The 27,923-nt window shown below is 46.7% G+C and overlaps 1 protein-coding gene across 3 annotated transcripts; it reads right to left on the minus strand.

The window, feature by feature from the left end:
• TATDN2 (TatD DNase domain containing 2) lies at positions 1-27,190 on the minus strand. Of its 3 annotated transcripts, none has more exons than XM_055344386.1 (8): positions 26,642-27,189; positions 26,104-26,529; positions 17,313-17,804; positions 9,490-10,383; positions 4,235-4,362; positions 2,556-2,739; positions 1,989-2,138; positions 1-1,794 (listed from the first exon to the last, which is right to left on the minus strand). In XM_055344386.1, the coding sequence occupies exons 2-7, from the start codon at positions 26,521-26,523 to the stop codon at positions 1,998-2,000; spliced, it is 2,259 nt and encodes a 752-aa protein (XP_055200361.1). In that variant the 5' UTR covers positions 26,524-26,529; positions 26,642-27,189; the 3' UTR covers positions 1-1,794; positions 1,989-1,997. The 3 variants fall into 3 exon arrangements, 2 of the variants coding, with proteins under 2 accessions (XP_055200361.1, XP_055200360.1); XM_055344385.1 differs by having other exon boundaries at positions 1,971-2,138; XR_008666893.1 differs by lacking the exon at positions 1-1,794 and adding an exon at positions 2,263-2,360 and having other exon boundaries at positions 2,012-2,138; positions 26,642-27,190.
• Positions 27,191-27,923: the final 733 nt, after the last annotated feature.

Raw genomic sequence — 27,923 nt, forward strand, 5'->3', positions numbered from 1 at the left:
TGAAGACCAATCACTTTATTTTCAGAAAGAGATGGCCAAAAGGGGCATGGGGTGGGGGCAGATACAGAGGCATTCCGGCAGCACAGCACACACGATCACATCAGCCAGCCAAAAATCAAATCAAAAACAATGCCCACCGGCTTTTGTGCCCACACAGGTCGTGTTTCACTGTGTGACACGCAGAAATGGCCATCTTAAATCCTAGAGGTGAAAGTATGTAGCACCTTATGCTTTACTCTTGGCCGGGAGGCCGCACAGGATTGGGGACACCCATTCAGTTCTCACCCTGAACCCTCCGGCACAGGGCCAGTCCGTTGCCAGCATGGGCTGTAATGACTTATGGGGCTCGTGGTGGTGAATGGACAGACTGCAGTTCATCTGGGTGACAATAAAGCACTCTGAAATGCTGAGTCCTCCAATTCCACCAGGCAGGAGAACAAGCCCGATTCCCCACGTGGGCAAACAGGAGGCACAGACAACACACAGCTGATCCACGGAGGGTTGACTGAATCAAGGCCTGCTTTCCAGGCCAGTGACGTGGGTACAAGACAGAAATATTGATAGGAAGTGTTGAGTCCATTCCCTTTGCACTTAAAAGGCTCAAATGCACCTTCTGAAAACACCTGGAGAAATCAGTTTAAGCTTCTGGCCTCCAAGAAACAGGGGGACTCAGGGTGTCCTGTCTCACAATGGGAGATTGGGGTAAAGGATCCTTTTGGACAAAGTGCAGAGTGTCCTCACACTTAACCCCTAACCATTATAACCCCCCCAGGGCCTATAACAGATATACCAGCAGGAAGCAGAACAGAGCTTAGACCCTGATGACCCAAGAAACTCACTTCCAACAGAGAAAGGACCAGACGACGCAAAGGCCGAGGAGAGCCCTGGGAGGGGACTGGAGGGCAGACTCCAGGCCTGCTTGCTCTGCATAGGCAGAAGGCCAGGGCTGCGTGGCCCCAGCAGAGTTTTGAAGAATTAAACTGGTTTATCGCTCAACCTGGGTGGGGCACACAAGGGGTTGTTACATGGGGTGAAGCAGAAGTATTCTTGGTCCAGTGTTCCAGGAGAATGGAGCCAAAATAGAGCAACGGGCAGCTGAGACCCCCCAACGGTGGACTCAGAGGTCGCATCTGCTGCAGACTGGACCCTTAGCAGTTTAACACAAGTGAGCTGCAGCCCTGCGGGCACTGGTAAACAGAAACAACTTCTCCGGCTTCTCTTCCTTGAGTCCCCCAGTCTGGCTCAATCTCCAGTGACCAGGACGTCCCCTGGACAATGAGAGTCCCCCAGCCCCTCCATACCGGAGGTAGTGGAACCAGTGAGGCCACCAGCCAAACTGGAGACTTAACCCAGGAAGGGATGGGACGACTTCGAGGTGGTGGGACCATAAGTCTCCGAGACAGGGAGTCCAGCCAATGTCCCCCAGAGGAGATGTCCTGCCTGGGAGTTCATTTTTAGAACTGAGAACCACCAGGAGCCGAGTTACACACCAACACATGCTCAGACGAGAAGGAAGGCGTGTGTGAAGAATGCTCAAAACCGCAGACTGCAGAGCACAGGGGTCGGGACTGGCAGACACGCTGTGCCCTCCTCTCGGCCTCCTCCTTCTCCACTGACCTGGAGGAAAACTCACTGGCATCCCGCTCCACTGCAACTCACCCCTCCCACCAGCCCTAAGTAAAGACTTCTGATGGGACTTCAAGGCAAATATCCTGTCCTCTTTCCTCCATTCCACTGGGCTCTCCAGACACATCCTTGACCTGGGACCCATCTTCCGTCAGGCCACTGGTCGTCCTGGAGGTGGGGGAGAGAAAAGCAAGAAGGTCCCAAACTAAGTTCACTCAGGATACATAGGGTTTAGTGCTCACTGGATGTTCACATTCTGTATGATAAGAAAATGCAGAGACCTATTTTTGTCCCAATTTTTAAAAAACATATAGTGTGATTTTTATGACCTTTTATAGTCTGACCTTTCTCTCCTGACGTACCCTCTCTGCTTAAAGATTGTAGAGGCGGCTGGTGTTCTCACGCAGGGTGGCCAAGGTGTGGGAGAGAGGCTGATCTTTGACCCTCGCAATCTCTCGAACTGTATGCAAGGCCAGGCCTGGGTGAGCATATTGGCAGAGGCTTTTGGGAACCTGGAAGACATCAAGCATTCAGAACATCACTGTGCCTTCTGTGCACAGCCATCACATGGATCCCCCTCCCTGGCCCTTCCCCAGCAAGGACCTCTTTGGGGCTGCCCTGTAGAGACCCCTTTACCTGCAGGTGCAGGGAGAGTCCTAGTCATGGGGGGCTCTGGGTGAGCAGGGTCCCACGCTTCCTTGGACTACCCTCTACAGGGTAGGGCTTTGCACTGCCTGGAAGAGAGTGGTTACCCTTCAGCTTCTCAGCCCCCTAGACTTTTGGTTCTGCAGAGCCACAACAAGGAGACATCTACACAGCCAAGGGTGAGACCTGGATGTCACTGGGGCTCTGGCCCTGCCAACCTTGCAAAGGTGACCGGCCCCCTCCCCTCTACCCCCACCCTCAACCCAGCCTGATGACACACCTACCTGTCGGGGCAGGAAGTAGGGAGCATCCGTTTCCACAATGATTCTCTCCAGCGGGATCTGCTTCAGAGCTTCCCGGGCCTCCCAGGCCGAGGAGTAAGTCAAGACTGCAGTGAAGCCCACAGACATGTTGGGGAAGTGCTTCAGCAGGGGCTCGATGACAGGGTAGCTGCCGGTGAAGCAGTGCCTGGTGGGGGGAGGGCAGGGTTTCCAGGTCAGGTCCCTCTCTCACAGCGCCCTATGCAGCAGCCCCCAATTCCCCTTTCAATGATTTTCTGTGAACAAATTCCCAGAAACCCAAAGACTGCCTCCAAGGGGAGGATTTCACGGTAACCAGACAAGAGCTGGTTCCAACACAGTAAGACCCAAAGCGACTCTTGGTTCCTGAAGCTCTGCAATCAACCCATCACAGTCCCAAATTCTACACAGCCACTTCAAGTGACCCTTCAGGGAATATACAACAACAATATAGAGACAGGGTATGCTTGTAACACAAGAGAAGCAGAATGAAAGCCTGTGGCCCCTCCAAAATCACAATTACAATAAGTAAAAATCATGTTTATGCAGTCAAGTGAACTGAAGGAAACAAAAAAAGGGAAGATATTAGGGAGTGGGACTACAGGTGAATCTTCTCTGAATGGTAACTATTCAGGGACACACTATGTATACTACATATTGTTAACCAATCTGAAAATTCAGGGCTTCCTCCAGCCACAACACTTCATTGAGCCATCTTAGCCCTGGTTCACCTGCCTCCCACTGGATTTCCTTTAAAGCCATCCCAAAACAAAGCCATTAGAAACCAATCAACCAACCAACCCACCCTGAAGAGCCAAGGGATTGCACCTCCTCTCTGATGTGTGCAACCACAGTCACAGCGGTTGCTCTCTCTGGTTGGGCACCTGAAAGGCAGTAGTCTGGCCTGATAATCTACCGCCTGCTGCTGCCTGTCAACACCTGGTGTGGCTATTCTAGACTGTTTCTTCAGTTAACCCATCTCACCCATCTTGAAAGAGTCAGCCCACACATTACCTCCTGGCCCCTCTCTAGCAAAGCTAAAGGCCCGTCTCCTGGCTCCCACAGCATCTTATGCCCACCTCGGCCCTGTGCTCTGCAGAAGTCACCAGAGGATTCGTCTGCCTCCCACAACTGCTCCCAGGGCCCTGAGCCAACACCCAAGACAGGTACATGGTAGATCAAGAGTTTACCACAATGAACTCGAGCCCCTAGATACAATTACAATTAAATACCTACTGAATTTTAAAGGGGGGAAAATGAATTTTCAAAATCAAAAATGGAAAGAATTTCTTCATAGATGCCCTGAAATGTTATCTGTGTGCCAAATCACTGGACAGCACAGTGGCCTCTCCCCAGATCAAGAGTCCTCATTTCTGAGGGCTCAGACTTCATTTTAGCCTGCCACCAGGTATGAGCGTCACAAAAGTTCCCTTCTTGCTCACTGGTGATTTAGGACATTAGCTTAAACCATATGAAATTGCCATTTTGTAAGTAAAAAAATGGTCAGAATCAGAAATTTCATATGGTTCAACCTAACAATCTTCAGAAAAGATACATCACAAAGAATACTATCATCTTCTCACTGAGTTCTTTTTTTCCAACTAATGTCCTACAGAGAAAGAAGTGTTTGTTTCATTTGCCCACTGAAGCTCCAGCCTTCTAACCTATGGATCTTGTAGTCTGAGGGCACAAATTTTTTCATGATGTTCAGCAAATCTTCGTCAGCTTCTCGGCAGTGGATCACCAAGGGCTTCTTCAGAGACACAGCCAGCTGTAGCTGTCTCTCGAACACCTGGGAGAAGGCAAAGGGATACCTATGGGTCAGAGCCACTTCAGCAGTCTGTTACACCACCAGGACACCCATGCCAATGAGCACCCGCACTTCTGCAGACTGTACAATGTATTATAATAGCCCACACTTCCTGGTTGCTTATTAAAGGTACTGCTCAGAGCACTTTAGGTGTATTAACAGGTGATCCTCACAAGCACCCACAGGTAGGTTACTGCTGATAGCCCACCATGCAGAGAGAAGGAGGCTCCAAGAAGGTCAACTAATTTGCAGCTGGTAAGCTGGAGCACCACAATTCCAGTATGAACCCAGGGGCCCCACATGGCAACACCATGCCATGCCTCTGTAGGGCTTTAGGGGCAGGGCAGGGCTAGGGAACGTAAAGTACAAGTTACATGTGCTACCCCTCACTGTCCCCACCTCTACTCCTACTACTGCCGAGAGATAATCAATCACCTTCCACATGCTTTCCAAAGAGTTGCACATACATACATACATACATACATACATAAACACACACACACTTGCACAATACCTGGGTCTCAGAAGATGCTTGAATAGTTGAAAGGATGGAGATTACATATTTTCTACAACTTCTTTTACTAACCAAAATCAAATATCCTCCTAGGTGTGAACACTTACTGATATACTGCCTTCCTTTTTTTTTTTTTTAATGGTTTTAAGTAATCTCTACACCCTACATGGGACTCGAACTCACAATCCTAAGATCAAGAGTTGCATCCTCTACTGACTAAGCCAGCCAGTCTCCCCTTTTTTTCTTAAAACAACAACAGCTCTAGCCACTTTTAAATCACTAGTAAAAAACACATACTGTTAATAATTTAAATGAAAAAAGGGACTAAGGCGGGATGCCTGGGTTGCTCCGGACACCTGGATGGCTGTGGTTGAGCATCTGCCTTTGGGTCAGGCCGTGATCCCAGGTCCTGGGATCGAGTCTGCATAGGTCTCCCTGTGAGGAGCCTACTTCTCCCTCTGCCTGTGTCTCTGCCTCTCTCTCTGTGTCTCTCATGAATAAATAAATAAAATCTTTAAAAAATAGGAAAAAAGGGGGGCTAGGATTTCTTTCCTTTAACAAGTTCAGTTTTAGAAGAACACAAGCATTAATTCATTATAAATGAATGACTCATCTTAAACTTCATGTTTTCAGGAGTAGTTTTCAACTGTGGAATAGAATCCATGTTTGCATTAACATCAAATAAAATACTGCTGGTACTTTGAGTCCTGTGACATTCACTTGAGAATGACATTTTCAAGCCTAACACCTGTGCTACCTCTTCTCCAAAGAGCCAACACTAAGCAAATACCAATTCTGACGTCATTCTTGTTTAACCTGTGTTTTCAACAAAAGGAAAGTGACCATAGACACTGAAATCTTAGAATGCTTGGTAGACACTTCTAGTTCCAGTATCTACAGTGGGCTAGATCCCCTCCCTAGTTAGTACATCTGCCCTCTGCAGACCCCAAGAGAGACAGGAGATTCTAATTCCAAGGCTTAATTTCTGCTTCTAAAAAATTTTTCTTAAGAGTAAACTACAGCCTTAGGGTAGAATATAACACGGCTGTTAAAAAGATAATTTTTCAAAATATATGAAATAAGAACCTTTTCAAAAGCGGAAAAAACATTCAAAACTATTTTGTTTCTTTCCTAACTTATTTTTAAGAAGCATGGACACACAGCAACACACATTTACTTGATCCTCTAAGACAGGTCCTCTAAGACATGCTGCCATTTGTACCTTGGAATCCTAGAAGTTGAGGTCAAGGACTTTAAAATACAGCATTTTGTAAAACATCCAAATTTCAAAAATGTGAAGGCGGAAGAAGACTTGATAGAAGGCAGGACCCTATGGCTGGGCGGAGCTATCCAGAACATCTGTCCTCACTGGGAACCCAGCTGACACAGAACAGTGGGGAATGAAGTATGAGTATGTTATCTACCCAGCATAATTACGCTGCTTCTGCCTGCATGAGCTCAGGTTCCCCACAGATCTATTATTTCCAGGGAGTCCTGAGCTAGTCAGTCTCTCCTGGGGGTGACCTGGCAACTCTTGCACTCATTATCCCAATAATGAATTTCAGTCAAACCCAACAAAAGGCAATTGGGTCAGCCAGCCCAGATAGGGAAGGCTAGTCCATTCTCCCTGGCTCTTGAACACCAGATACCAAGAGATTCTGACAATCGTATTGGATGATGTGTGCAACTCCTACCTGAACTATTCAGGACCAACTCTGAGGAGTCAAATGGGAAGTTAAAGAGTTAAATCTATGAACATACAGATAAGCAAGGAAAAAGTTATCAGTGGTTTGCTCTGAGTAGCAAGGTAACTATTGATTTTTCCCCAATTATTTGGCTTTTCTGTTTTCCAATCCTTCCAGAAAATATTAGGTAACAGAAACCAAGTGCTCTCTAAGTAACGAGCCAGCACTGGCACCCTATCGCTTAGTTAGATACAGTTCTTCCATCAGCTTTTCTTCTTCCCTTTACCAGATAGTGTATTCAGCAGGGACAAATCAAGAACTTGTCAACCACTCAGCTTTTAGGCAAATGCAACTCGGTGCAGATGTCCAACTAGTACAGGTGCTAGGTACTAACACTTCTCCTCCTGGTGCCAAAGCATATATTTACATCAAGAATGTGGCATTCACTTCCTCAGTCCAGCTTGCGAGGCTTTAGTGTTCTACAGAATTTTTTTTTTTAAGATTTTATTTATTTATTTTATTTATTTATTTATTTATTTATTTATTTATTTATTCATGAGAGACACAGAAACACAGGCAGAGGGAGAAGCAGGCTCCATGCAGGGAACCTGACACGGGACTCAATCCTGGGTCTCCAGGATCACACCCTGGGCTGAAGGAGGCGCTAAACCGCTGAGCCACCCGGGCTGCCCAGTCTACAGAAATATTTTATCTTCCCCTCCTCTACATGCAGTTCTGCCCTCCTGCTGCCAGCAGTTTCTTTCCTCTGAATCCCCATTTTCCTTTCCTGAGTCCTATCTCACCAAGCCAGAGGATACTCACGAGATTTTATCACCCTATGCTTTAACCTCCAGTTCGATCTATTGCACGGCATGCTCTATGTGCCTCTATACAGACGTGATACCATAATAATTTAATAAAAGAAGTTACTGTCCAATACTTAGCACATTTCCTGGCACACAGCAGGCATTCCATAAATACCACGTATACAATTAAATACAAGCCTCCTCTTCCTCCTTCCAGGGGCCTCACTGCATACATTTCTAAATGGGCCTTCTTTCCATACTACACCTGCCTTGAGCCAGAGAAACAAACCAGGAAAGCTAAATATTTAACTAAATATTTTTCTCACTTTCTTAAATATCTGTTTTTTTTTACTAGGTCTTCAAATTTAGCTATTTTTCCATTCACTTCTAATAAATGACTGCCTCACGCCAGCCAGAAACTGCAGGCTTCCAAGTATTAATGGTGAAAAGGAACTCTGGACAGGCAAGAGCTTGTGGGAATGTATAATACAAACCTAATTCTGAACAGAAACACTATTTACATCAGAGACTCATTAGATAAAGTAAAAAACTGAAAACATTCACACAAATAAAATCCCACCTACCTGTCTGGAAGGAGATCAAGTCAAAAAATCATCCTGTTCCAAATTTAGTAATCTTAACAGGTTCTAGAAAACTCATCTTAAAGAGATCCTTCCAAAGCATCTGAACATCTGAAACGGTTTCTTATGTAAATTGATTTGCACACCTACTGGTTGCCATGGACAACTGTATTCAAATTGGAATCTCTATCACCTAAAGGTGTGTCAAGGTCTGGAGCCTTTTGCTTTGTCAGAAGAGTATGACACCTTTTCTGAATTTTCTCTTTGGTCAAGGGAAAATTAAGAAGAAACCTTTGACTCTAGAAGATTCCCTCCCTTAATTCACAAAGATCTGTTAAACCAGAGATGTTAGTAGCAATGGAGCACAGCATCTGTGTAGACCAGAGGTTGACCCAGATGGCCTGGGAACAGCATCAAGGGAAGCCAGCTTGCTAAATTCTGTCCAGGCTGGCATCCACACCCCGGCTCAAAGCCTGGAGCTCATTGGGCACACAGACCCAGCCTACCAGGCATCAGCAGGAAGACTGCACACAAATTCTACAACACAGGCAACCTGGCAGTGCAAGCAGTGACAAGGTGGGAGGGTCTTTCTCCTTGTAGTGCTCCTTCCTAAATCAGAAACTTCCACCAAAATGCTGGAAAACCCTTCCTCTGTCAAATGTCCATGCTCAAAAAAATACATAGTAAAATGGTAGTAGTGGCCATTGCTGTTGGGATGGGAAATCTTCTTCTTTATGTATTTTTGTTATTTCCCGAATATTCTGCCAAGGGCACATTTAACTTTAAAACCAGGATAGGGGGGCAGCCCGGGTAGCTCAGCGGTTTAGTGCCGCCTTCAGCCTTGCGCCTGATCCTGGAGACCCCAGATGGAGTCCCACGTCGGGCTTGTGCATGGAGCCTGCTTCTCCCTCTGCCTGTGCCTCTGCATGGAGCCTGCTTCTCTCTCTGCCTGTGCCTTTGCCTCTCCTCTCTCTCTCATGAATAAATAAATAAAATCTTTAAAAAATAAAAAAAAATAAATAAAACCAGGATAGGGGATCCCTGGGTGGCTCAGCGGTTTGGCGCCTGCCTTTGGCACAGGGCGTGATCCTGGAGTCCCAGGATCGAGTCCCACATCGGGCTCCCTGCATGGAGCCTGCTTCTCCCTCTGCCTGTGTCTCTGCCTATCTCTCTCTGTGTCTCTCATGAATAAATAAAATCTTTAGGAAAAAAATAAAAATAAAACCGGAATAAAAATAAAGTTTAAACAGACATAAAATTGGTTGCTTCCCAAGAAGGAAGGTAAACAAATGTCTTGCCGTACATATCATTAGTCGTAAGATGTCACAGAGTACTATAGCCCTCTCCTACGTAATAAAGAGTAAAGAAATCATTGGTGATGCATTTGACGAGTGACATCTTAATGGTCTGGACAAGAGCAATTATGTTTTTAAGGGTTCTAAATTCTCCAGGTCCGAACTGTTTGGTTTCAACAACTGACAGAGGAATTAAAACTGTGAGCAAACTAAGGATAGCCTCATTACCTTGTGCTGTTCTGGTACAGGCGTGGTGCACTTGTACGAGTAATCCAAGCCCATTTCCCCAAATGCCACAGCCTTGGGGTGCCTTAGTGCTTGCAAAAGATTTCTTTCTTGACTCTCACTGTAGTAACGTGCAAAATGAGGATGACAGCCAAACGCCCCCCAAACCAGATCCTCTTTCAATAGCTCCTCCCACAGGCAATCTGTCAGTGTCCGAGGATCGCAGAAGTCAGAGATGCAGCCCTGAAATTCCTTCGGGAAGGAGCTGCTATAAATTTTTCTGAACTTGGTAAAGGACCCTTTGAAAGACAACTTGGAATACAGCATGTCCAAGTGACAGTGGGTATCAATGAAACCCTCCTCGAGGCCTGACTCCCGATGGTTCCTTGGCAGGGAGCTAGATGCAAGTCCTCCACAGGGGCGAGGTACCGCCTCCTCCTGGAGTGCTCTTTTTTCCTTCACCTCTTCTTCTGAGCTTCTGGAGAAACGAAATGAACGAGTGTTCTGGGATCTGCCTTCCTCTGTCACCTCCTGGTCTCTAGAGGTGTTCTGGGAGCTCACTCTAGAGTTAGGGGAATAATCACTCAGGAGGCCCCGGCTGCTCCTCCCTGCCTGCAGTGGGTCGCTGCTGCTGCTGCTGCTGCTGCTGCCCATGGAGGGATAGCCAGAAGGCTTGGGGCTGCTGGTCCAGTAACTGGCATAGTCACACCATGGACTACTGTACAAATGAGCCGGGTACATGACATAGTCAGTGGGGAAGGCAGAAGGCTCTGGAACTGTGGAGAGTTTCAGCGAGCTGGGCTCCTCCTGAGAGAATCTGACTGTGGAGACCTCATCCACGTCAGACCAGTCACTTCCTGAAGAGGTGTGCTCTATAACCACCTCCCTTTCTTTAGGCTGCAAAAAAGAAAACAAACAATGGGTGAGCCCTTCTGTGTGAAGGCGGCCTTTCATACTCAGTCATCACCAGAACATAAACTGCCTTGTTTTTCTGGCCATGGTGAAGGCTTTTTTTGCTTTGGCTCATTAGCTTACTTTATTGCCTGATCTTCTTAGAATTTCTAGAACGTGAGCCAGGTTATAGCTATAAGTAGTAGTATCGGGTTCAGGGAATAACCTTGTGACCAAAGTCTTAGAATATAAGATCATCCCTAGGAGTGTCTGGGTGGCTCAGTCAGTTGCGCATTAAGACTCTGGATTTCGGCTCAGGTCATGATCTCAGGGTCATGGTCTCATCAGGGTCATGATCTCAGGGTCATCAGTCTCATCTTTGCAATTCAGCTCTTGAAAATTCTACCTTTAAGATTTTATTTATTTATTCATGAGAGATACACAGAGAGGCAAAGACACAGGCAGAGGGAGAAGCAGGCTCCACACAGGGAGCCCGATCCACTCCAGGATCATGCCCTGGACAAAGGCAGGTGCTAAACTGGTGAGCCACTCAGGCATCCCTCTACCATTTTTTTAAAAATAACAAGTTATTCTGATTAAGATTACAAAAAGTACCCAAACAGAAAGTAAGGTTTTTTCCCCAAAAATAATCCCTCAGAAAGGTGTTTTTTTTTTTTTTTAAGATTGTTTTTCTAGACAGAGAATATGAGCAGAGGGAAAGGCAGAGAGAGGAGAGAGAATCCCAAGCAGATTACCTGCTGAGCACAGAGCCCCTGGTAGGGCTTGATCCCAGGACCCCTGAGATCATGATCTGAGCCAAAACCAAGAATTGACCGACACTCAACCAATGGAGCAACCCAGGTACCAAGAAGGTATCATTTTATATTCCAGTTCTTATAAAGTCTCCTGTATTATAAGATATAGGTTCTTTTATGTGAGAAGGACAAATGATCCTAAAGAGACTTCAACCAAGCTAATGTTTGGATGCTTACAGGAATGTTCCCTTTCTTCCTTTTTTGTTTTTTAAAAAAGGAGGGGTGGGGTTGGGCAAATAGATGTATCAGATTTAATAATTACTCCTGGGGGATATGACCTCAGAGTTCCACTGAACATTTTTAACCCATCTTTTAAAGATCATTTTTTGTTTTTTAAATACCCCCACTCTGTTCATGATTTTGGTCTCTGTCTCTAATCTTAAAAAAAAAAAAAAAAACAATATGTTGAGTGGTTACACAGAAAGAGACACTGGAAAAATACTTGAGAAATTTATAAAGTGGTATCCAGGTGGACTAGGGCAACACAGAACCACTTTTTAAAAATAGCTTTTATTTTTAATTTTTGAACCACGAGAATATTATTTACTCAAAAAGTAACCTGAAAAATACTTAGAGGTTGTTATATGGTAGCAATCCCAAAATACACTTCCAGAAAAAATGAACCACAAACTGCCTGAGTGATAGGAACAGCTATTGGCAACTGGGGACAAATTTCCAGGGGCAGGAATATACATGGATTCAAAATGTGCTACATCTCATCAGCACAATCTTGGCTGCAAAAGACTACAAGACAAATGGTCCTGTTTTTTATAACAAGACAATCATACCACAATGGTAGAGAATGAGAATCCATAGGGAGTAAGAGACTTGGGATATTTAGAAATCGCTACATATGGCTCTTCTTTGGCTGTTTTAAACAAATTAAAAATATCATAAAACAAACAGGATTATTTAATCAAGGACTGGATAGTTGATGTCATTAAAGATTCTGTGTGTATCGTCTAATAAAATTGTAATTATGTTTTTTTCCTAAAGATCACTATATCTCTTAGAGATTCACACTGAAATATTTATGGATGAAATAATACAGTAATTGGGATTTGCTTCAAAAGAATTTGTGCAGAGTGGAAAGCTGGCTGGCTCAGTCCATGGAGCATGTGACTCACGATTTCAGTATTGGGTGTGGAGCCTACCTTATTTAAAAAAAAAAAAAAAAAAAATTTTTTTTTTTGTGGAGAGAAAAAAGACAAGATTGACAGTGTTAATCATTGAAGATGAGTTATAGGAGTATATGGGTAATTTTCCTAAGTGTTTTAAATTTTCCATAATAAAAAGTTAAAATAAAAATACATTAAAATTCTAAATCAGATGGAAGGATAGATGACATCCTCTAGTTGCTTCCCAAAATTCTCTATCTTCCAGGGGTGTTTGTTTAAAAACACCAATTCCCAGGTCCCATCTCAGACCTTCTGAGTCAGATGTTCTCATTATCAGAGATGAACAGGAAATCATACTACATGACTCAAAAAGAACTCCAGGGGCACCTGGGTGGCTCAGTCAGTTCAACATCTGCTTTTGGCTCAGGTCATGATCCCAGGGTCCTGACACTGATTTCTGCATTGGGCTCCCTGCTCAACAGCGAGTCTGTTTCTCCCCTCTGCCCTTCCCCCCTGCTTGTGCTCACAAGCTCTGTCTCTCAAATAGATAAAATCTTTTTTTTTTTTAAAAAAGGGGGGGGGGGGGACACAGCCCTGGTGGCGCAGCGGTTTGGTGCCGCCTTCAGCCCAGGGTGTGATCCTGGAGACCTGGGATCGAGTCCCATGTCAGGCTCCCTGCATGGACCCTGCTTCTCCCTCTGCCTGTGTCTCTGCCTCTGTCATTCTGAATAAATAAAATCTTAAAAAAAAAAAAAAAAAAGGAACTCCAGTGACAACAAGGACCGTGTCAAAAACATACGAAAAGTTTCAATAAAATTATTTAATGAAATGTGAGTGGGAAAAGTGGCAGAGTGGGGAAAAACATGAATTTAAAAATGCATATGTTACGGGATCCCTGAGTGGCGCAGCGGTTTGGCGCCTGCCTTTGGCCCAGGGCGCGATCCTGGAGACCCGGGATCGAGTCCCATATCGGGCTCCTGGTGCATGGAGCCTGCTTCTCCCTCTGCCTGTGTCTCTGCCTCTCTCTCTCTCTCTGTGACTATCATAAATAAATAAATAAATTGAAAAAAAAAATTAAAAAAAAAATGCATATGTTACTAGAAATACATACCATAAGCAGACTTACAATTTTGTTATCTAAGTCCTTTAAAGGATTATAATGGTCAAGCTGGCCAAGAAGGTTTTCAGATTTTCTTTTTGAGAATATAGGTCATTACCTATGTTCATGATTGCTTTATATTCTCATCAATATGGCAAAATTTAAAATTACACTTATTGAGGTCCTACTACACACTCAGGCACTGAGCAAAATATTTTCATGCATTAGTTCAGGGTTTAGCAAACTGTGGCTCACAAGCCAAATCCAATGCACTGCCTATTGGTGTAAACAAAGTCTTCCTGAAACACAGTCAGGACCGTTCACTTAAATGCTGTCTCTGGCTGCTTTCATGCTATTACAGCAGAGCTGAATAGTTGCAACAGAGGCCATGTAGCCCACAAGGCCTAATATACTCTCTGGCCCTTTACACAGAATAAGTTAGCTTATCCCTTTTGTTTGTTTAACCATAAGACTCCAAAAACTGTGACTTGTGACTTCTTACACAGAAGAAACTAGGGATCAAAGAGGTTAAGTGGCTTTCTCATAATCACAGTTTAGGTGGCCAGGATTTGAACCCAAACTATCTGATCCCAACACTCAGTGCTCACCTACCACATCATGCTGCCTCCAAACACATACTTCACAAAGATAATCTAAATCTCCAGCCTGACAATTAGATCAGGTGTATAAGTTTGGAAACTTAATCTATATAAGGGGAATTCTAGGCAGCCCAATGGGACCATGAGCAACATCAGACAGGAAACATACCCATCATATAGTGAGCAGAAAAAGTGGATTATAAAACCTACTGTTCTTTGGGTTTCCAGGTAAATATAACCCATGTAGTTTTTGTCCTTCCTGCCAAAAAACTCTGAAAATTACATGAAATGGGGATGCCTGGGTGGCTCAGTCAAGCATCTGACTCTTGATTTCTGCTCAGGTCATGACCTCAGGGTTGTGACACTGAGTTTGTATCAGGCACAGCTTTAAGATTCTCTCTTCTTGGGCAGCCCCAGTGGCTGAGCGGTTTAGCGCCATCTTCAGCCCAGGGTGGGATCCTAGAGACCCGGAATCAAGTCCCATGTGGGGCTCCCTGCATGGAGCCTGCTTCTCCCTCTGCCTGTGTCTCTGCCTCTTTCTCTATGTCTCTCATGCATAAATAAATAAAATCTGTAAAAAAGGGGGGGGGGGGAAATCTCTGGGTGGCTCGGCGGTTTGGCGCCTGCCTTTGGCCCAGGGCACGATCCTGTAGTCCCGGGATCGAGTCCTGCATCAGGATCCCGGCATGGAGCCTGCTTCTCTCTCTGCCTGTGCCTCTGCCTCTATGTCTATCATGAATAAATAAATAAATAAATCTTTAAAAAAAAAAAAAAAGATTCTCTCTTCTCTGCCCCATCCCCCTCCCCAGTCCTTGCACACCCACTCCCCCCCACAAAAAAAGTTAAAAGAGATGACTTGAAAAGGCATAAACCTACAAAGAGAAGGCATAAAGAAAAAAAAACAGCAAAGCAAATTAAAATCAGTTTATAGAAAGTAGACAGATGAATGGCTTTTGGATAAGCAGATCACAGATGGCCAAAACCTAAGCCTGCAGTGAGAAAAAGTCAGGAACAGGCTGAATCATAGTACAAGACCCCTCAAAAGACTCAGGAATTAGAGGTACCAGATCTCTGAAAAGAGAGTGAAGCTAGAGATGAAAATAGGAGAATGAATTGGAAATCTGTGAAGTTAAGTTCCCAGATCCTAGCTCCCATCTTGTGTGATAGGTCTGCCCTTTCCCCACTCAGAAAAAGACTAAAGTTTATGCTTGGAATGTTGAGCCAAGGAGCCTATGGAATAACCAGGAACAAGAGACACACAATCAAGGGTAAGGGACCATGGCATGTTGGACAGTGAGAACCCAGGTACCATCCTCAACCAGACTCGCAGAATAGCGCCAGCCAGATGTGTGCCTCCCAGGTGAGGGAGTGGAACATTTCTCCCAGGTACACTGAGCAGCTTCTGAATTATAGAGCCAAAGATTCAGTTGGAGCCCCCACAAAATTAGCCAGTGTCATCACCCTATGTTGAAGCCAGCAGTTGGTAAGCCCATCCACACATTCAGAACTTCCAATCAGCTTGTGAAAATTCAACCTTTAAATATGAACGGACAGCCAACACATCCCAGGAGAGCCCTACTACAAAACATAGAAACTGAAATACTTAGGGGAAGAAAAAAAAAAAAAAGGAAAGCAAAATCAGAAGGAAACTCAGAGGAAAAAGTAGTACAGAAAGTCGAAGAAAACTTCAAAACAAACCTTTAAGATTCTCAAAGAGACCAGAGAAGGCACGATAATCTCAAAACAAGAACAGGACACTCTAAAAAAGGAATTAACTCAAAATATTAAACTAGTGTTCTAAGAAATTAAGTATGTCAAAAATGGGGGGAAAGTATGTATTATTATACACACCTTAATTGTTCATAAAGAAAGCAAAAATGAAAGGAAATAGGAAAAACAGGAATTCTAAGGAAACAAAGGAGGTACAACTCCAAGAAGAAAAATGGAATTACTTATTTTGACAATATTGAGAATTTTACAGCACTAGCAATTTGGGGATGAATTAATGATAGGTGCAGAGGAAACTGAAGGAAAAAACAAGGCAGTGGTAATCTCCAAGGAAGATAAACTTTTTACAAGAGGAAATGTGATCAGAGTATACTAGGTAACTCCGCTATGAACATGGAGTTAAAAAATCTTCAACAGATTGTTAGAAACTGTATGACAACACAGGGAGCTGCAAGGAGGAGAGGTAACAGGTTCGTGGGTATGGTGCTGGCAAAGTTAGTGTGGAGAATTAAATGTCCTCTAAGTAGGCATCCACAGGTATCTACAACTGGAAAATCAAACCAAAGCGCAAGATTACTTAGAAGTATGGAGGTAAGGGGGCGCCTGGGTGGCTCAGTGGTTAAGCGTCTGCCTTTGGCTCAGGGCATGATCCTGGGGTCGAGTTCCACACCAGGCTGCCCACGGAGAGCCTGCTTCTCCCTTTGCTTATGTCTCTGCTTCTCTCTGTGTATCTCTCATGAACAAATAAATAAAATCTTAAAAAAAAAAAAAGAAAGAAAGAAATATGGAGGTAAGTACTAGAAGAAAGAGCTAAAGACATTCAAAGAGCTATCACTAAAGAGCCATAAGTAAAGATAAGCAGAGATGGGTACGACAGAGGAATGCTACCCGCCTGCCACCCCAGTTAGAAACTATGTTAAAAACTGCTAGTTTCCCTCCAGTACCATTCTTTCCTTCAAGAGCAATCAAAGTGATCTGGGCATAAGGCCCCCAGATGAAAGTTAATGCTCCAGACTTCCTTGAAGCTAGGTGTTGGCCAGATTTCTAGATTCTTGTCAAGGGCTAAAAGCAGAAAGGATGTGGACCACTTCTGAGGTAGGTTCTTCAACGGAAGGGAATGTACTGTCCCCTTCTATTTTCTCCTTCCTGCTGGCTGGAACATCAACATAATGTACTCTGGGTCCTAGCACAGTAGCCACTCAGACCACGGATGGTGACTGTGTGGAGGCAGCAGAGCATCCAGTATAGCGTTAGGGTCCCTGACACTGGGGAGCCCTCCTCCCCAAGCCAAGCTATTTTCTTTAAGCCACTGTTATTTGGCCTCTGTGAGGGCAGGCAAATGCATCTACCAACAAACACGGAAATTCTAAATTTAAAAAAAAAAAAAAAAGTGCTGAACTGAGATTTCTTTGTAACTCTGAAAGGTCTTTTAGAAGAAAACCATCAGTTTGCCTTGGAGTCTTTGATAAATACAGTGCTGCTTTTAATGAGTAACACTTGGGATTGAACTAGAAAGACCAAATACATATACGTCAAGAGAACTAAAAACCCCACACTTGGTATAAATCCAACTCACCTTGTGGCTTTCTAAATGAGAGTCAGAGTCATCCAGAAACTCCAGGGCTGGAGAGGGCTTGTCAATGACTGTTCTTCGGTCACCAGGTGTCTCCTCACTAGGCTTCTCCTGAGGGTCTATTACCACTCTCCTGTCACAGAAGCTGCTCCTCTCAGGCACAGCCTTTTCGTCCTCAGCTCTCACCTCTGGGGCTGACTCTTTCCCCTTCTGAGGAGATACGGTGACACTCCTGCCTGGCCCTTCTCCACGGATGGGACGCTCTCCTGTGCTTGTTGTTGCCCTCGTGGCAGCCTCTCCCTTCCTTTTTGGCATTGACTTCCCCAGGATGCCCTGGATAGCCTTTAGGTAAATGACTGTAGAGCCTTGGTCTCGAAATCTATCCCTCTTCCTTTTCTGCACCTTGTTTGGCTCCTCATTTGTATCATTCTGACCCTCTGCTTCAGCTGCAAATTCAGAGTTCATGGAGTTACGGGAACTATCTTTTGAATCAACCTGGAAGGAAAAAAAAAAAAAATCAGAGATCATAACACAGCTATCCAAAGGGCAACTACGTATAGAAAGCACTCAGCAAATTATAAATCAGTAGTGGCTGCGCCAATCACAGGGAAAGTGACCATGGCCAAGACACAGATTCTCTCCCGAAGGTTGCTGACCCACCCCACTGAGAAGTGCCACGTAAAAGGGCCTGAATTGCTGCCATCTCATATTATTTACTTTCTCATGCTCCTCAGGTGATACCCTCATACTGCAGCGAGCAAGAATGGCAGAGAGATAAACGTTCTTTTTTTTTTATTATTAAAGATTTTATTTATTTATTCATGAGAGACACAGAGAGAGAGAGGCAGGGAGAGACATAGGCAGAGGGAGAAGCAGGCTCCATGCAGGGAGCCTGATGTGGGACTCGATCCCAGGACCGTGGGATCACGCCCTGAGTCGAAGGCAGACGCTCAACTGCTGAGCTACCCAGGCGTCCCAGAGATAAACATTCTAACAACACTAGACTGTAAGCTCCTTGAGGCCAGGGACTACCACACACTTGAGAACACACCTGGGCAAAAGAGCAGCTCAAAATTTCAGCACTGGAAGGGTCTCTAGAAACCAGCTAATTCAAAAAAAAAAAAAAAAAAACAGTTAATTCAATCCCATGTCTAAGAGTCAAGGAGACCCAAAAGTCCAGGGAGGAGCAGACTCTAACCTCCCAAGTCCTGAGGGGCAGAGTGCAGGCCTTACCAAAGTTCTCTGCAAACCCCTTCCCCCAAATCAAAACCTCAGTGCTAGAAGGTGTCTGGTGTCCCAGAGAATGCACCAGGGTCAGTCCAGAGACCGTAACTACCCCAACTCCAAATCTCCTCAGAAATATAGGTGAAGTCTCAGCCCATGCTTTCCTTCCTCTCAGCACTTACTCATCCCAGGAACTAGACTATTTGTTCTCAATGTTAAATTTCCTGTGAAACTCAGATCCAATCTAATCCCAGTCTGGGTAAAACTGATCCACCAACCTACCCCTAGGATCATCTCCAAGACAGCCAAGTCCAAACCTCCCCAGCTCTGACCTAATATAGGTCAATATGACCATTATTCCCAAATCTTCTACAGTCCCTACAACTTGCACTTCTAATTCATTTGTATTAAATCCCTCTCTGTATATTAAAAGTGGAGAAAGAACTCCACACTAAACTTGCTGATCATTTTTCTCTACCAAGGAAAAGTAGTCTACTCCAAGAGATGTCCATCAATAAGGAAGTGGTTACATGGAGGCTTACACTCTTACTTTATATACTTCTCTTAATTGAGTTTTTTCCAAGAAATACATATTATGTTTTTTTAAAAAAAGCCTTTTGAAATCTATAAATCTAGACAGCAGTATGGCATGGTATTTTTCTTACTAGAAGTACTCAAATTGTTGGCATCTGCTAACTTTGATGAGATGGACAGGAAAGGTGTCTTTTACCTTCATTTGACCCTCTCTCAATTTTCTAACACAGTGGACATTTTTTTAAAATGTCTGTAGGGACTATCTGGGAAAGGAGATTAGAAGCCTTTTATTATTTTTTTTAAATACCTTTCCTTATTAAGAAAATCGAATAAATATTAAAAATATGGGCAGCCCCGGTGGCCCAGCAGTTTAGCACCACCTTTAGCTCAGGGCGTGATCCTGAAGATCTGGGATTGAGTCCCACGTCGGACTCCCTGCATGGAGCCTGCTTCTCCCTCTGCCTGTGTCTCTGCTTCTAGCTCTCTCTGTGCCTCTCATGAATAAATTTTTAAAAAATAATAAATGTTTAAAAATATATTAAAAATAAACCAGGAGGTTCCCTAGGCATGCCCTATCGGACACAGCCACAACTTCCCAGCAGGCTTCTCTGCTGCCCACTTCTCTGGCTACTACCAACCACCCACCATCCTCAGGAATCCCCATCATACCATCATGGGCAAATCTAATTCCCTTTGCTTGTGATACCCCTATCTCAATCTCATTTTACACTTGGTAAACTCATATTCATCCTTTAAGGCCCCGAACCCCTTCTTTGGCGTCTCCACCTCTGCCTGTGGGACCAGCTACCCCTCTTCTTTGCCCTCCTACCCCTGCACCAGGTAGAGGCCAACATGGAAAGGTTGACAACAAAGAGAGGAACCCCTGCACCTTCTGAAGGTCACAGCTCCTCACTTCAAACCAACTGCTGCCACTTGGAAGTACAGACCCAGGGTTACAAATTGCAGCTTTTCAAACAAAACAAGAAATCTCAAATTTAATTCGTTTTTTCATCTAGCTGGCAATTTTTTGTTGAGCACTTACTATATGCCAGTAGGCACTATTCTGAATCTGTGAGGTTTGCATTCAATGGAACATAAAAAAAATACCTGCTTACTGGATCTTATATTCTAGGTGGTGGTGGGAAAGGAAAACCAGAAGAAAGGCAATATATGTTAGAGAGTGAAAAGTACCAGAGAGAAAAATAACACAGGAAAAGGGAATAGAAGTAGAAGAGGGTCAAATTTCCAGTTCAGAGTAGAAGTGTGGACTGGAGGCACATATTTTTAATGTGAAATCTCTAAAATACTGAATACTTTGAGGACCTAGTGGGCCACGTTCAGCCACCGGTTTGCCAACCCTGGTAGAGAAGACCAGGCCTGTACTTGTGGGAGAAAAAGGGGGTTAAAATTACAGTAACATACCTTACGTGGCCTTACAATTCACCGAGCTGCCATGGCTGTTATCCCTCTTGTACATAGCGTCTAAGTGGCAGGAGCAAGAGGCAAACTCAAGCTCCCCCCTAATATCCTGGAAACCAAGGGAGAATAGCAAAAATACGAAAATCGAGAAAGTAGCAAAGGCTGTGATGTCAAAGACCACAAGGACCTGAAATGGATCCAGGCCACCCAAGATTTTCAGAAGTGGATAGGAGGCTATCAAGGTAAAGATTAGGCATTAAGTTCAAGAGAAGAGACAAACCACCTGGCTTCATATAGGAGAGATGGCATTTTTCCTGGCAGTACTGGTTGGTGAATTATGCATGTCTGAAGGGAGGAAGGAAAGATTGAGTGGAGATGCTGTTCCAGCCCTTGACACCGCCAACCTGCACGATTTTCAATGGTTCGTACCCAGCTCCCTGCCTACTCCCTCCTATCCTTTCTCCAGTGTGCCAGAGAAGTTCTCAAATCTGGCAACATCACACCTCTGCTTAAAACCCTTCAGCACTTCTGCATTTGCCCACAGAAAACATCCCCAACTCCTGAGTAAGACATCAGAAGCCATTCACAGGCTGGACCCCAAGCTTCTTTTCCAGCATCACCTCCCACCTTTGTCCATATACCCAGGTGCCCAGGAATAAAGAAAGGCACTGGAGAAAAGGGAAGTGAGGACCTTCAGGAAAGTTGTAGCTCTAGTGCAGCATTTCCTGACACATTCTGAACACATGTTGTTACACTGCCTGAAATGTCCTCTCCTCCTCCTTGTCCATCAGAAACTCTAATGGCACCTCTTCTGTGAGGACTTTCTCAATGTTAGTCACTCCTTCCTCTGACCCTTGGTACTTCAAGCCCGTTACAACATTCCACACCCTGCTCCATAATGAAGGACTTTTCTTTGTACCTCTACCTCCTAGCACAGACTTCCACCACAGCACTGGACATCTGCTGGGTGAAGACGCAGGAACCAGGATCATACATGAAAGCTTTGTCATTTGAGAGCCAAGATACACAATGGCTTCTTGTGTCAGGGCTATGTCACCCTGCAGAGAGCTTTTCAAGGGGAGGATCTTGCCCTCTTCATCTCCCCATCCCTTACAACACTAGGCCTGGACAGAGCAGGTGCTCAGAGGGCTGCAGCGGCAAGGATGAAGGCTCTGACATCCCACCAATCTGGGATATCACAGCTTTGCCCCATACAAGATGTATGGCCTTGGTCAAGTTACTTAACATTTCTGAATCTCCTTTTCCAGTGCCGACACATACTAGGTGCTCAAATATTTGTTAACTGATATGTAAATGTTTGTTAAATGACATGTAAAGATAATACACCTGTTTCACATCTCTGGATTATATGACCCTCTTATGGGTCAAACACTGAGAATCATATTTGATCAAAGTCTATCTCATCACAAATGCTTAAATTTTCCCTTCCAGTCTTCCTTCCCTGAAGTGAATGTAGAAATGTAGAAAGGTCATACTAAGGACTAATAATATAAGGTAGGTGAAGGTGCTCACAACAGACAAATTTAATTATTCTCTAAAGGCCATCAGTTACCATTAGAATCTGAGAAAACGGGATCCCTGGGTGGCGCAGCGGTTTGGCGCCTGCATTTGGCCTAGGGCACGATCCTGGAGACCCGGAATCGAATCCCACATCAGGCTCCCGGTGCATGGAGCCTGCTTCTCCCTCTGCCTGTGTCTCTGCCTCTCTCTCTCTCTCTGTGACTATCATAAGTAAATAAAAATTTAAAAAAAAAATTAAAAAAAAAAAAGAATCTGAGAAAACTTAACTATCCTAGAGGAAACAAAGAACAAACAGTAAGAAGCTGGCCAGCAGGAATCTCTAGTAAATCTAAATGGCCCAGTCTAGCTATGGTCTGAATGTGTTCCCCAAAAATTCGTATGTTGAAATCTAACCCCCAAGTGATATTAGGTGGCTCCTTTGGAAAGTGATTAGGTCATGAAAGTGGAGCCATCATGAATGGGATTAGTGCTCTTATCTAAGAGTCTCCAAGAGAGGGGCGCCTGGGTAGCTCAGTCCATTAAGCCTCTGCCTTTAGCTCAGGTCATGATCCCAGGGTCCTGGGATAGAGCCCCATCCTGGGGGGCACAGGGTGGGGGGGCTTTGCTTAGCAGGGAGCCTGCTTCTCCCTCTCCCACCCCCCCCCGCTTGTGCTCTCTTGCTCCCTCTCAAATAAATAAAATCTTAAAAAAAAAAAAAGAGTCCCCAAGAGCTCCTCTGTACCCCTCTGCCATATGAGGACAGAAGGAGAAATCTACAAGCCAGAAAAGGGCCCTCACTTGACCATGCTAGCCCCCTGATCTCAGACTTCTAGCCTTCAAAACTATAAGAAACTTAAAAAGAAAAAAAAATTTTTTGACACACACACAGAGATAGAGAGAGAGAACACACATGCAAGCACACAAGCATGGGGAGTGGCAGGCAGAGGGAAAGTGAGAAGCAAGCTCCCCGCTGAGCAGAGAGCCAAATGTGTGGCTCCATCTCAGGACCATAAGATCATGACCTGAGTCGAAGGCAGACACTTTTTTTTTTTTTTTAAGATTTTATTTATCCATTCATGAGAGAGACAGAGAGAGAGAGAGGCAGAGACACACGAAGAGGGAGAAGCAGGCTCCATGCAGGGAGCCCAATGTGGGACTTGATCCCTGGGTCTCCAGGACCATGCCCTGGGCTGAAGGCGGCGCTAAACCACTGAGCCACCTGGGCTGCCCAAAGGCAGACACTGAACCAAGTGAGCCACCCAGACACCACAAGAAATGAATTTCTATTATTTATAAGCTACCCAGTCTGTGGCACTGTTATCAAAGGCAGAACATTCCCCTCTCACTATTCTGTGATCTGGCCAAGACCTCTGTGTTGAAGCCAGGGAGGAGATAGATAATGGGGAACCTACACACAAAGCCAAGAGTGTGTCTCTCAAAGTTTACAGAGCAAATGCAGAACAGGTGGATAGGCAGGTAAAAAATAGGAGTGAGGAGACCTTAGAAGGACCGAGGGGGAAAACATAACATTTCTGTGAGTGCCAGTGGGCTGCGCTTGCTGAAAGGACCTAGGATTTACTAGAAAAACGAGTTAGATGTGACTGCAGAGCGCAGAAGAGGTGCAGACTAAGAGGAAGATAAGAAAGGCATTTTGTAATTCATCAAGATGAGTCAGGTACTGTGCCTTGTTTTCAAATTAACAAACGCTACAGGGAGAGCCCTTAACAGTGCTAGAGAGTGACAATTAGGATTAATAATATCAACATCCCCATAGTCTATCCTCACTCAACATGAGTGATCTTTCAAAAATGCACATCTGCCTGCCTGTTATGGAATTCTATATAACTCTCTAATGGCTTAGAATAAAATTCAAGTTCTCTTGGCTACTAAAGCCCTGTTGCAATCGGCCCCCTACCAACCTCTCCAGCCTCCATCCTGGGCTCTTAAGCTCCATACACCACATCATGAGGCAGTCTTGTGACTTCTCAAGCCTTCCCACCAGAATGTGTGCTACTTAGAAGCCATCTCATAGTTCTAGAATCTAAGGGAGTGCCTGCCACTGAGTAACCCTCAGTAGCTCACTCACTCAAAGCAAGGCACTAACCCCACAACTTCTGAGACAGGACTCAACTACTCATTGTTCTATGCTTAACCACTAATTCGATTTAGGCAAAACAAGGCCCCTTAGGCCTACATAAGATAAAGATGGGTCCATGATAGCATTCGACCCACCTGGGTTAAAGGCTCTATCTTCAAATCTGGGTTTCTGGTCTGCAAGACAGCCTGAGCCAGGGATGCAGCGCACCTGAAACACTAGGCAAAGATTCCTGCCCTTCTTGAAAGGCTTTACCCTTGGGGATCCCTGGGTGGCTCAGCGGTTGAGTGTCTGCCTTCAGCCCAGGGCGTGATCCTGGAGTCCCGGGATCGAGTCCCGCATCGGGTTCCCTGCGAGGAGCCTGCTTCTCCCTCTGCCTGTGTCTCTCATGAATAAATAAAATCTTAAAAAAAAAAAAAAAGGTTTTATCCTATCTCTAATTGTCACTGAAGTCGAACATAAGCAATCTATATTATTTCAATGCGGCACCCAAATCAAATAGAAAGTGTATCAGGGATTAATGACAAGATTAAATTGTATGGGCAAAGCCCCATATTTACTTTGACCTACGTTCTAGTCATATTCAATATGTATTCTCATGCCAAAGACAAAGCTTTTGAAGTGACCATTAAAAAAAAAAAAATCCATGTGCCATACAGGAGTTCTGTGAGCACTACACCTGAGAGCTCCCCAGGATAGACAGCCAATGACAGCCTCGTTTCTCAGCTCCACATAATCTAACCACTCGACAAACCCATGTTCCTTAGGGCATTTTTTCCTTGCTTTTGTAAGATCCCTTTATGTGAAGGCAGCTCCTCTCATCCAATTAAGACTTTTCCAGCACTGGTCCAGGTACAGAACTCTTCACCTCTTACCGCCTAGAGCTCCAGATCCAGAATGCAAACTAAGAGGGCGGTGATCTCTGTTTTGTTCGGACAGAATCCCAAGCAAGGAGAACACTCCTGGGATGATCTAGGCCCTCAACAAATATTTGTTCAAACCCTGAGGGGCGCCTGGGTGGCTCAGAGGTTGGGAGTCTGCCTTTGCCTCAGGTCATGATCCCGGGGTCCTGGGGTCAAGTCCTGCATCAGGCTTCTCACAGGGAGCCTGCTTCTCCCTCTCATGAATAAATAAATAACATCTTTATAAAACAAAACAAAACACCTGACTGAAAGTGGATGAAGCTCACACTACAGCCGGCGACGTTAGCCAGTACAACCTCTCACCAGGGAAATGGCCGCCTATAACAGATGAATCACATTAGCTTCTACTTCTCACAGACTCACATCATTCAATCTGCCCTCACCAAAAAAGGAAAAAAAAAAAAAACACCAACCCTGGGAAAATTGTATCCTCTTTTAAGTTAATATAAAACAATAGAGTGGACGAAATGTACCTCCTCCTGAGAAACCCTCCTGCATGGAATTAAATGTTTAAGCTACAAAACAAACTCTACCCACCAAGCAAAACCCCAAGGTGCCAGACACCACAACTTTAGTGAAAAGCGACACCAAGAACCCAAACTCTTGTTCTCAGTTCTGTGACTCAGAGAAGTGCTAAGAACAAGGGCACAATTCCTTAAATTCACAACTGAAATAAATATACGTGTCTTCTGGGCACGCGGCACGCAATGCACCTCGTAGGGCTGCGACCCTTCCAATCCGGCTGCACCACACAATTACCTGAGGAGCATTTAAAAATCTGGAAACCCAGACCACGCCCCAGCCCAATGAAGTCGGAATGAGAAGCAGGCACAAGTATTTTAAAGCTTTCCAAGTCGTCTTAAAGTGGTGCCAAGTTTGAGAACTGTCTGTCTCTGGCACTGCGGGCCGCCACCGCCCCTCAACGACCCCCGCCTCGGGCTCCCCGCTTTGCCTCAAGCAGACCTCTGGGAAGACCCGGGAGATCTTGAAGGGCACGACCGCTTTTCACCTCCTTCCAGCAACACCTCAGGCCACGTGGAAGGGGCCTCACCGCGTCCAAGGCGTCGCAGCCACCTACCTTAAGGCTGCAGGCTTCCTCCTCTAGAGAAGCCATTTCTTCTGGAGAGGGGCTGGCTGGGCGCAGAGGGGATCCCGCAGACGACAGGAATCCCCGGGTACTCCGAATCAGGCAGCCTTTGGCGGCAGCCCCGCCCACACCTGGGCCGGAGGAATGCGAGGAGGAAGTGGAGGAGGAGGAGGAGGAATTTCTGCGGCAGGACGAGCCCCAGGGCAACCTCGGCGTGCAGGCCACATCGTCCTCCTTCTGGGCCTTCAGGCGCTTGGGGCCGCTGGTCCCTCCGGCCCGCGACGCAGAGCTAGGAGCCGGCCGGCTGGAGGGGGCCACATCACCGGGCTCCCGGGGGCAGCTGCGCTTGCGGGGACAGCCTTCCGAAGCGCCGCTCCAGTGGTACTTGACCTTGCGCCGCTCCGACGCCATGGGCACCTGCGAGGGAAAGAGGCGGCCTGGGTTCCCACCTCTCCGGTCCGCACCCCCGCCCCCCCGGGGCCCCCGGGGGAGGGCAGGCCGGAAGGGCAGAGCCGGGGGCCTCACTGACCTTTCCCCCTTCCTTCCACTGCCCATCACAGTTCTCAGGCTTCCCGAGATCCCAACGCGCTTCGCCGTAGTCACGACGATCCGGGACTCACTAAGCGCGTGGGCTTGGTTTCCAGCCCCACAACGTGCTTCCGCGACCACCGAGCGCTTCCGTGTGCACAGCGCTACGGGGGGATGTCAGAGCGCTTCCGGGATTACACAGCGCTTGGCCGCAGGTCGCGGCGCAGAGCCCCTCGGGGACGCCAGAGCGCTCCACGAGACCGCACGGAGCCTCAGGGTCCGCACATGGCGCCGGGACCCGCAGCCTCTGCGGGGCGCTCGGCCCAGAGGCCCGGAATGCCGAGGGCGGGCCGCAGGGCAGGGCGGCGCCGGCGCGCAGCCCGCCCTGCTCCCGCGGCCCCGCCGACCAGCCCGGGCCCGAGGGCTCGGGGCCGAGGCGCCCCCTCAGGAGCCGGCGGCGCCGCGCTCGGCCGCCCCGGGACACCCTCCGGCTCGCCCAGCCGCCCCTCCCGTCCCTGCCGCCGCAGCCCAGACGTCGGCCCCGCAGCCCTCACGGCCCGAACGTCCCGCCCCAGCCGCCCGCTCGCCGCCCGCCGCCCGCCGCCCGCCCCCGGCCCGCAGCCCCGGCCCGGCCTCCGCCCGAGCTCCGGCCACACCGGCCTCCGCGGCGCCCGCCTCCCGGAACGAGCCCTGCGGCCCGCGGCCCGGCGTGCGGCGGGGGCGGGCCTTGCGCAGAACGGAGGGCGCCCATTGGTCGAATCGGCAGGGGGCGGGACTCCGAGCAAGACGGAGCTCGCCTGTTGGCCCGGAGGCTTGAAGGCATTGGTCGGAAGCGGGGCGGGGCGGGGCGGAGCCACTCACGTGGGCCAGAAGAGCGCGAAGCGAGGCGGGGCCGCAGCTCCCCCGCGGCAGCCTTCCGTGAGGCGGCGGGGGGGCGTCCGCGGCCCGGGTCCCTCAGGGGCGCTCCCTGCCCCCACGCGCTGCGCCGCCGCCCAGCTGGACGGGCTCGAGTCCCCACCCTCTCCTCGCGCCCGCACCGACATCATGACCCCGTTTGCAGAGCAGGAAACTGCGGCCCAGAGAGACCCAGTGACACACCCAGAAAGTGGCAGAGTCGGAAGTTAGGAGCCACAAGGTGGGGGGCGGGGCGGGGGGGGGGAGGGGAAGCTGCACAAAAATGGAAAATTGTTGCCGGGCAAAAAATATCAAAGTTCAGAGACAAAGTACAAACTTGGAAAAATATTCGCAACACAGGACAAAGCGCTGATGTCCTTACTATGTGA

Source organism: Nyctereutes procyonoides, unplaced genomic scaffold (assembly GCF_905146905.1).
Source record: "Nyctereutes procyonoides isolate TBG_1078 unplaced genomic scaffold, NYPRO_anot_genome, whole genome shotgun sequence".
Taxonomy (NCBI): domain Eukaryota; kingdom Metazoa; phylum Chordata; class Mammalia; order Carnivora; family Canidae; genus Nyctereutes; species Nyctereutes procyonoides.

Bases quoted from the DNA above. Each gene is read 5' to 3' on its own strand.
- TATDN2 (XM_055344386.1), bottom strand. From the start codon at position 26,523: ATGGCGTCGGAGCGGCGCAAGGTCAAGTACCACTGGAGCGGCGCTTCG. The intron at 2,740-4,234 runs GTTAGAAGGCTG...TCCCCCCACCAG, and splicing joins TCAGACTACAAGATCCATAG to GCACTGCTTCACCGGCAGCT. The intron at 2,139-2,555 runs GTAGGTGTGTCA...GATGTCTTCCAG, and splicing joins CCTACTTCCTGCCCCGACAG to GTTCCCAAAAGCCTCTGCCA.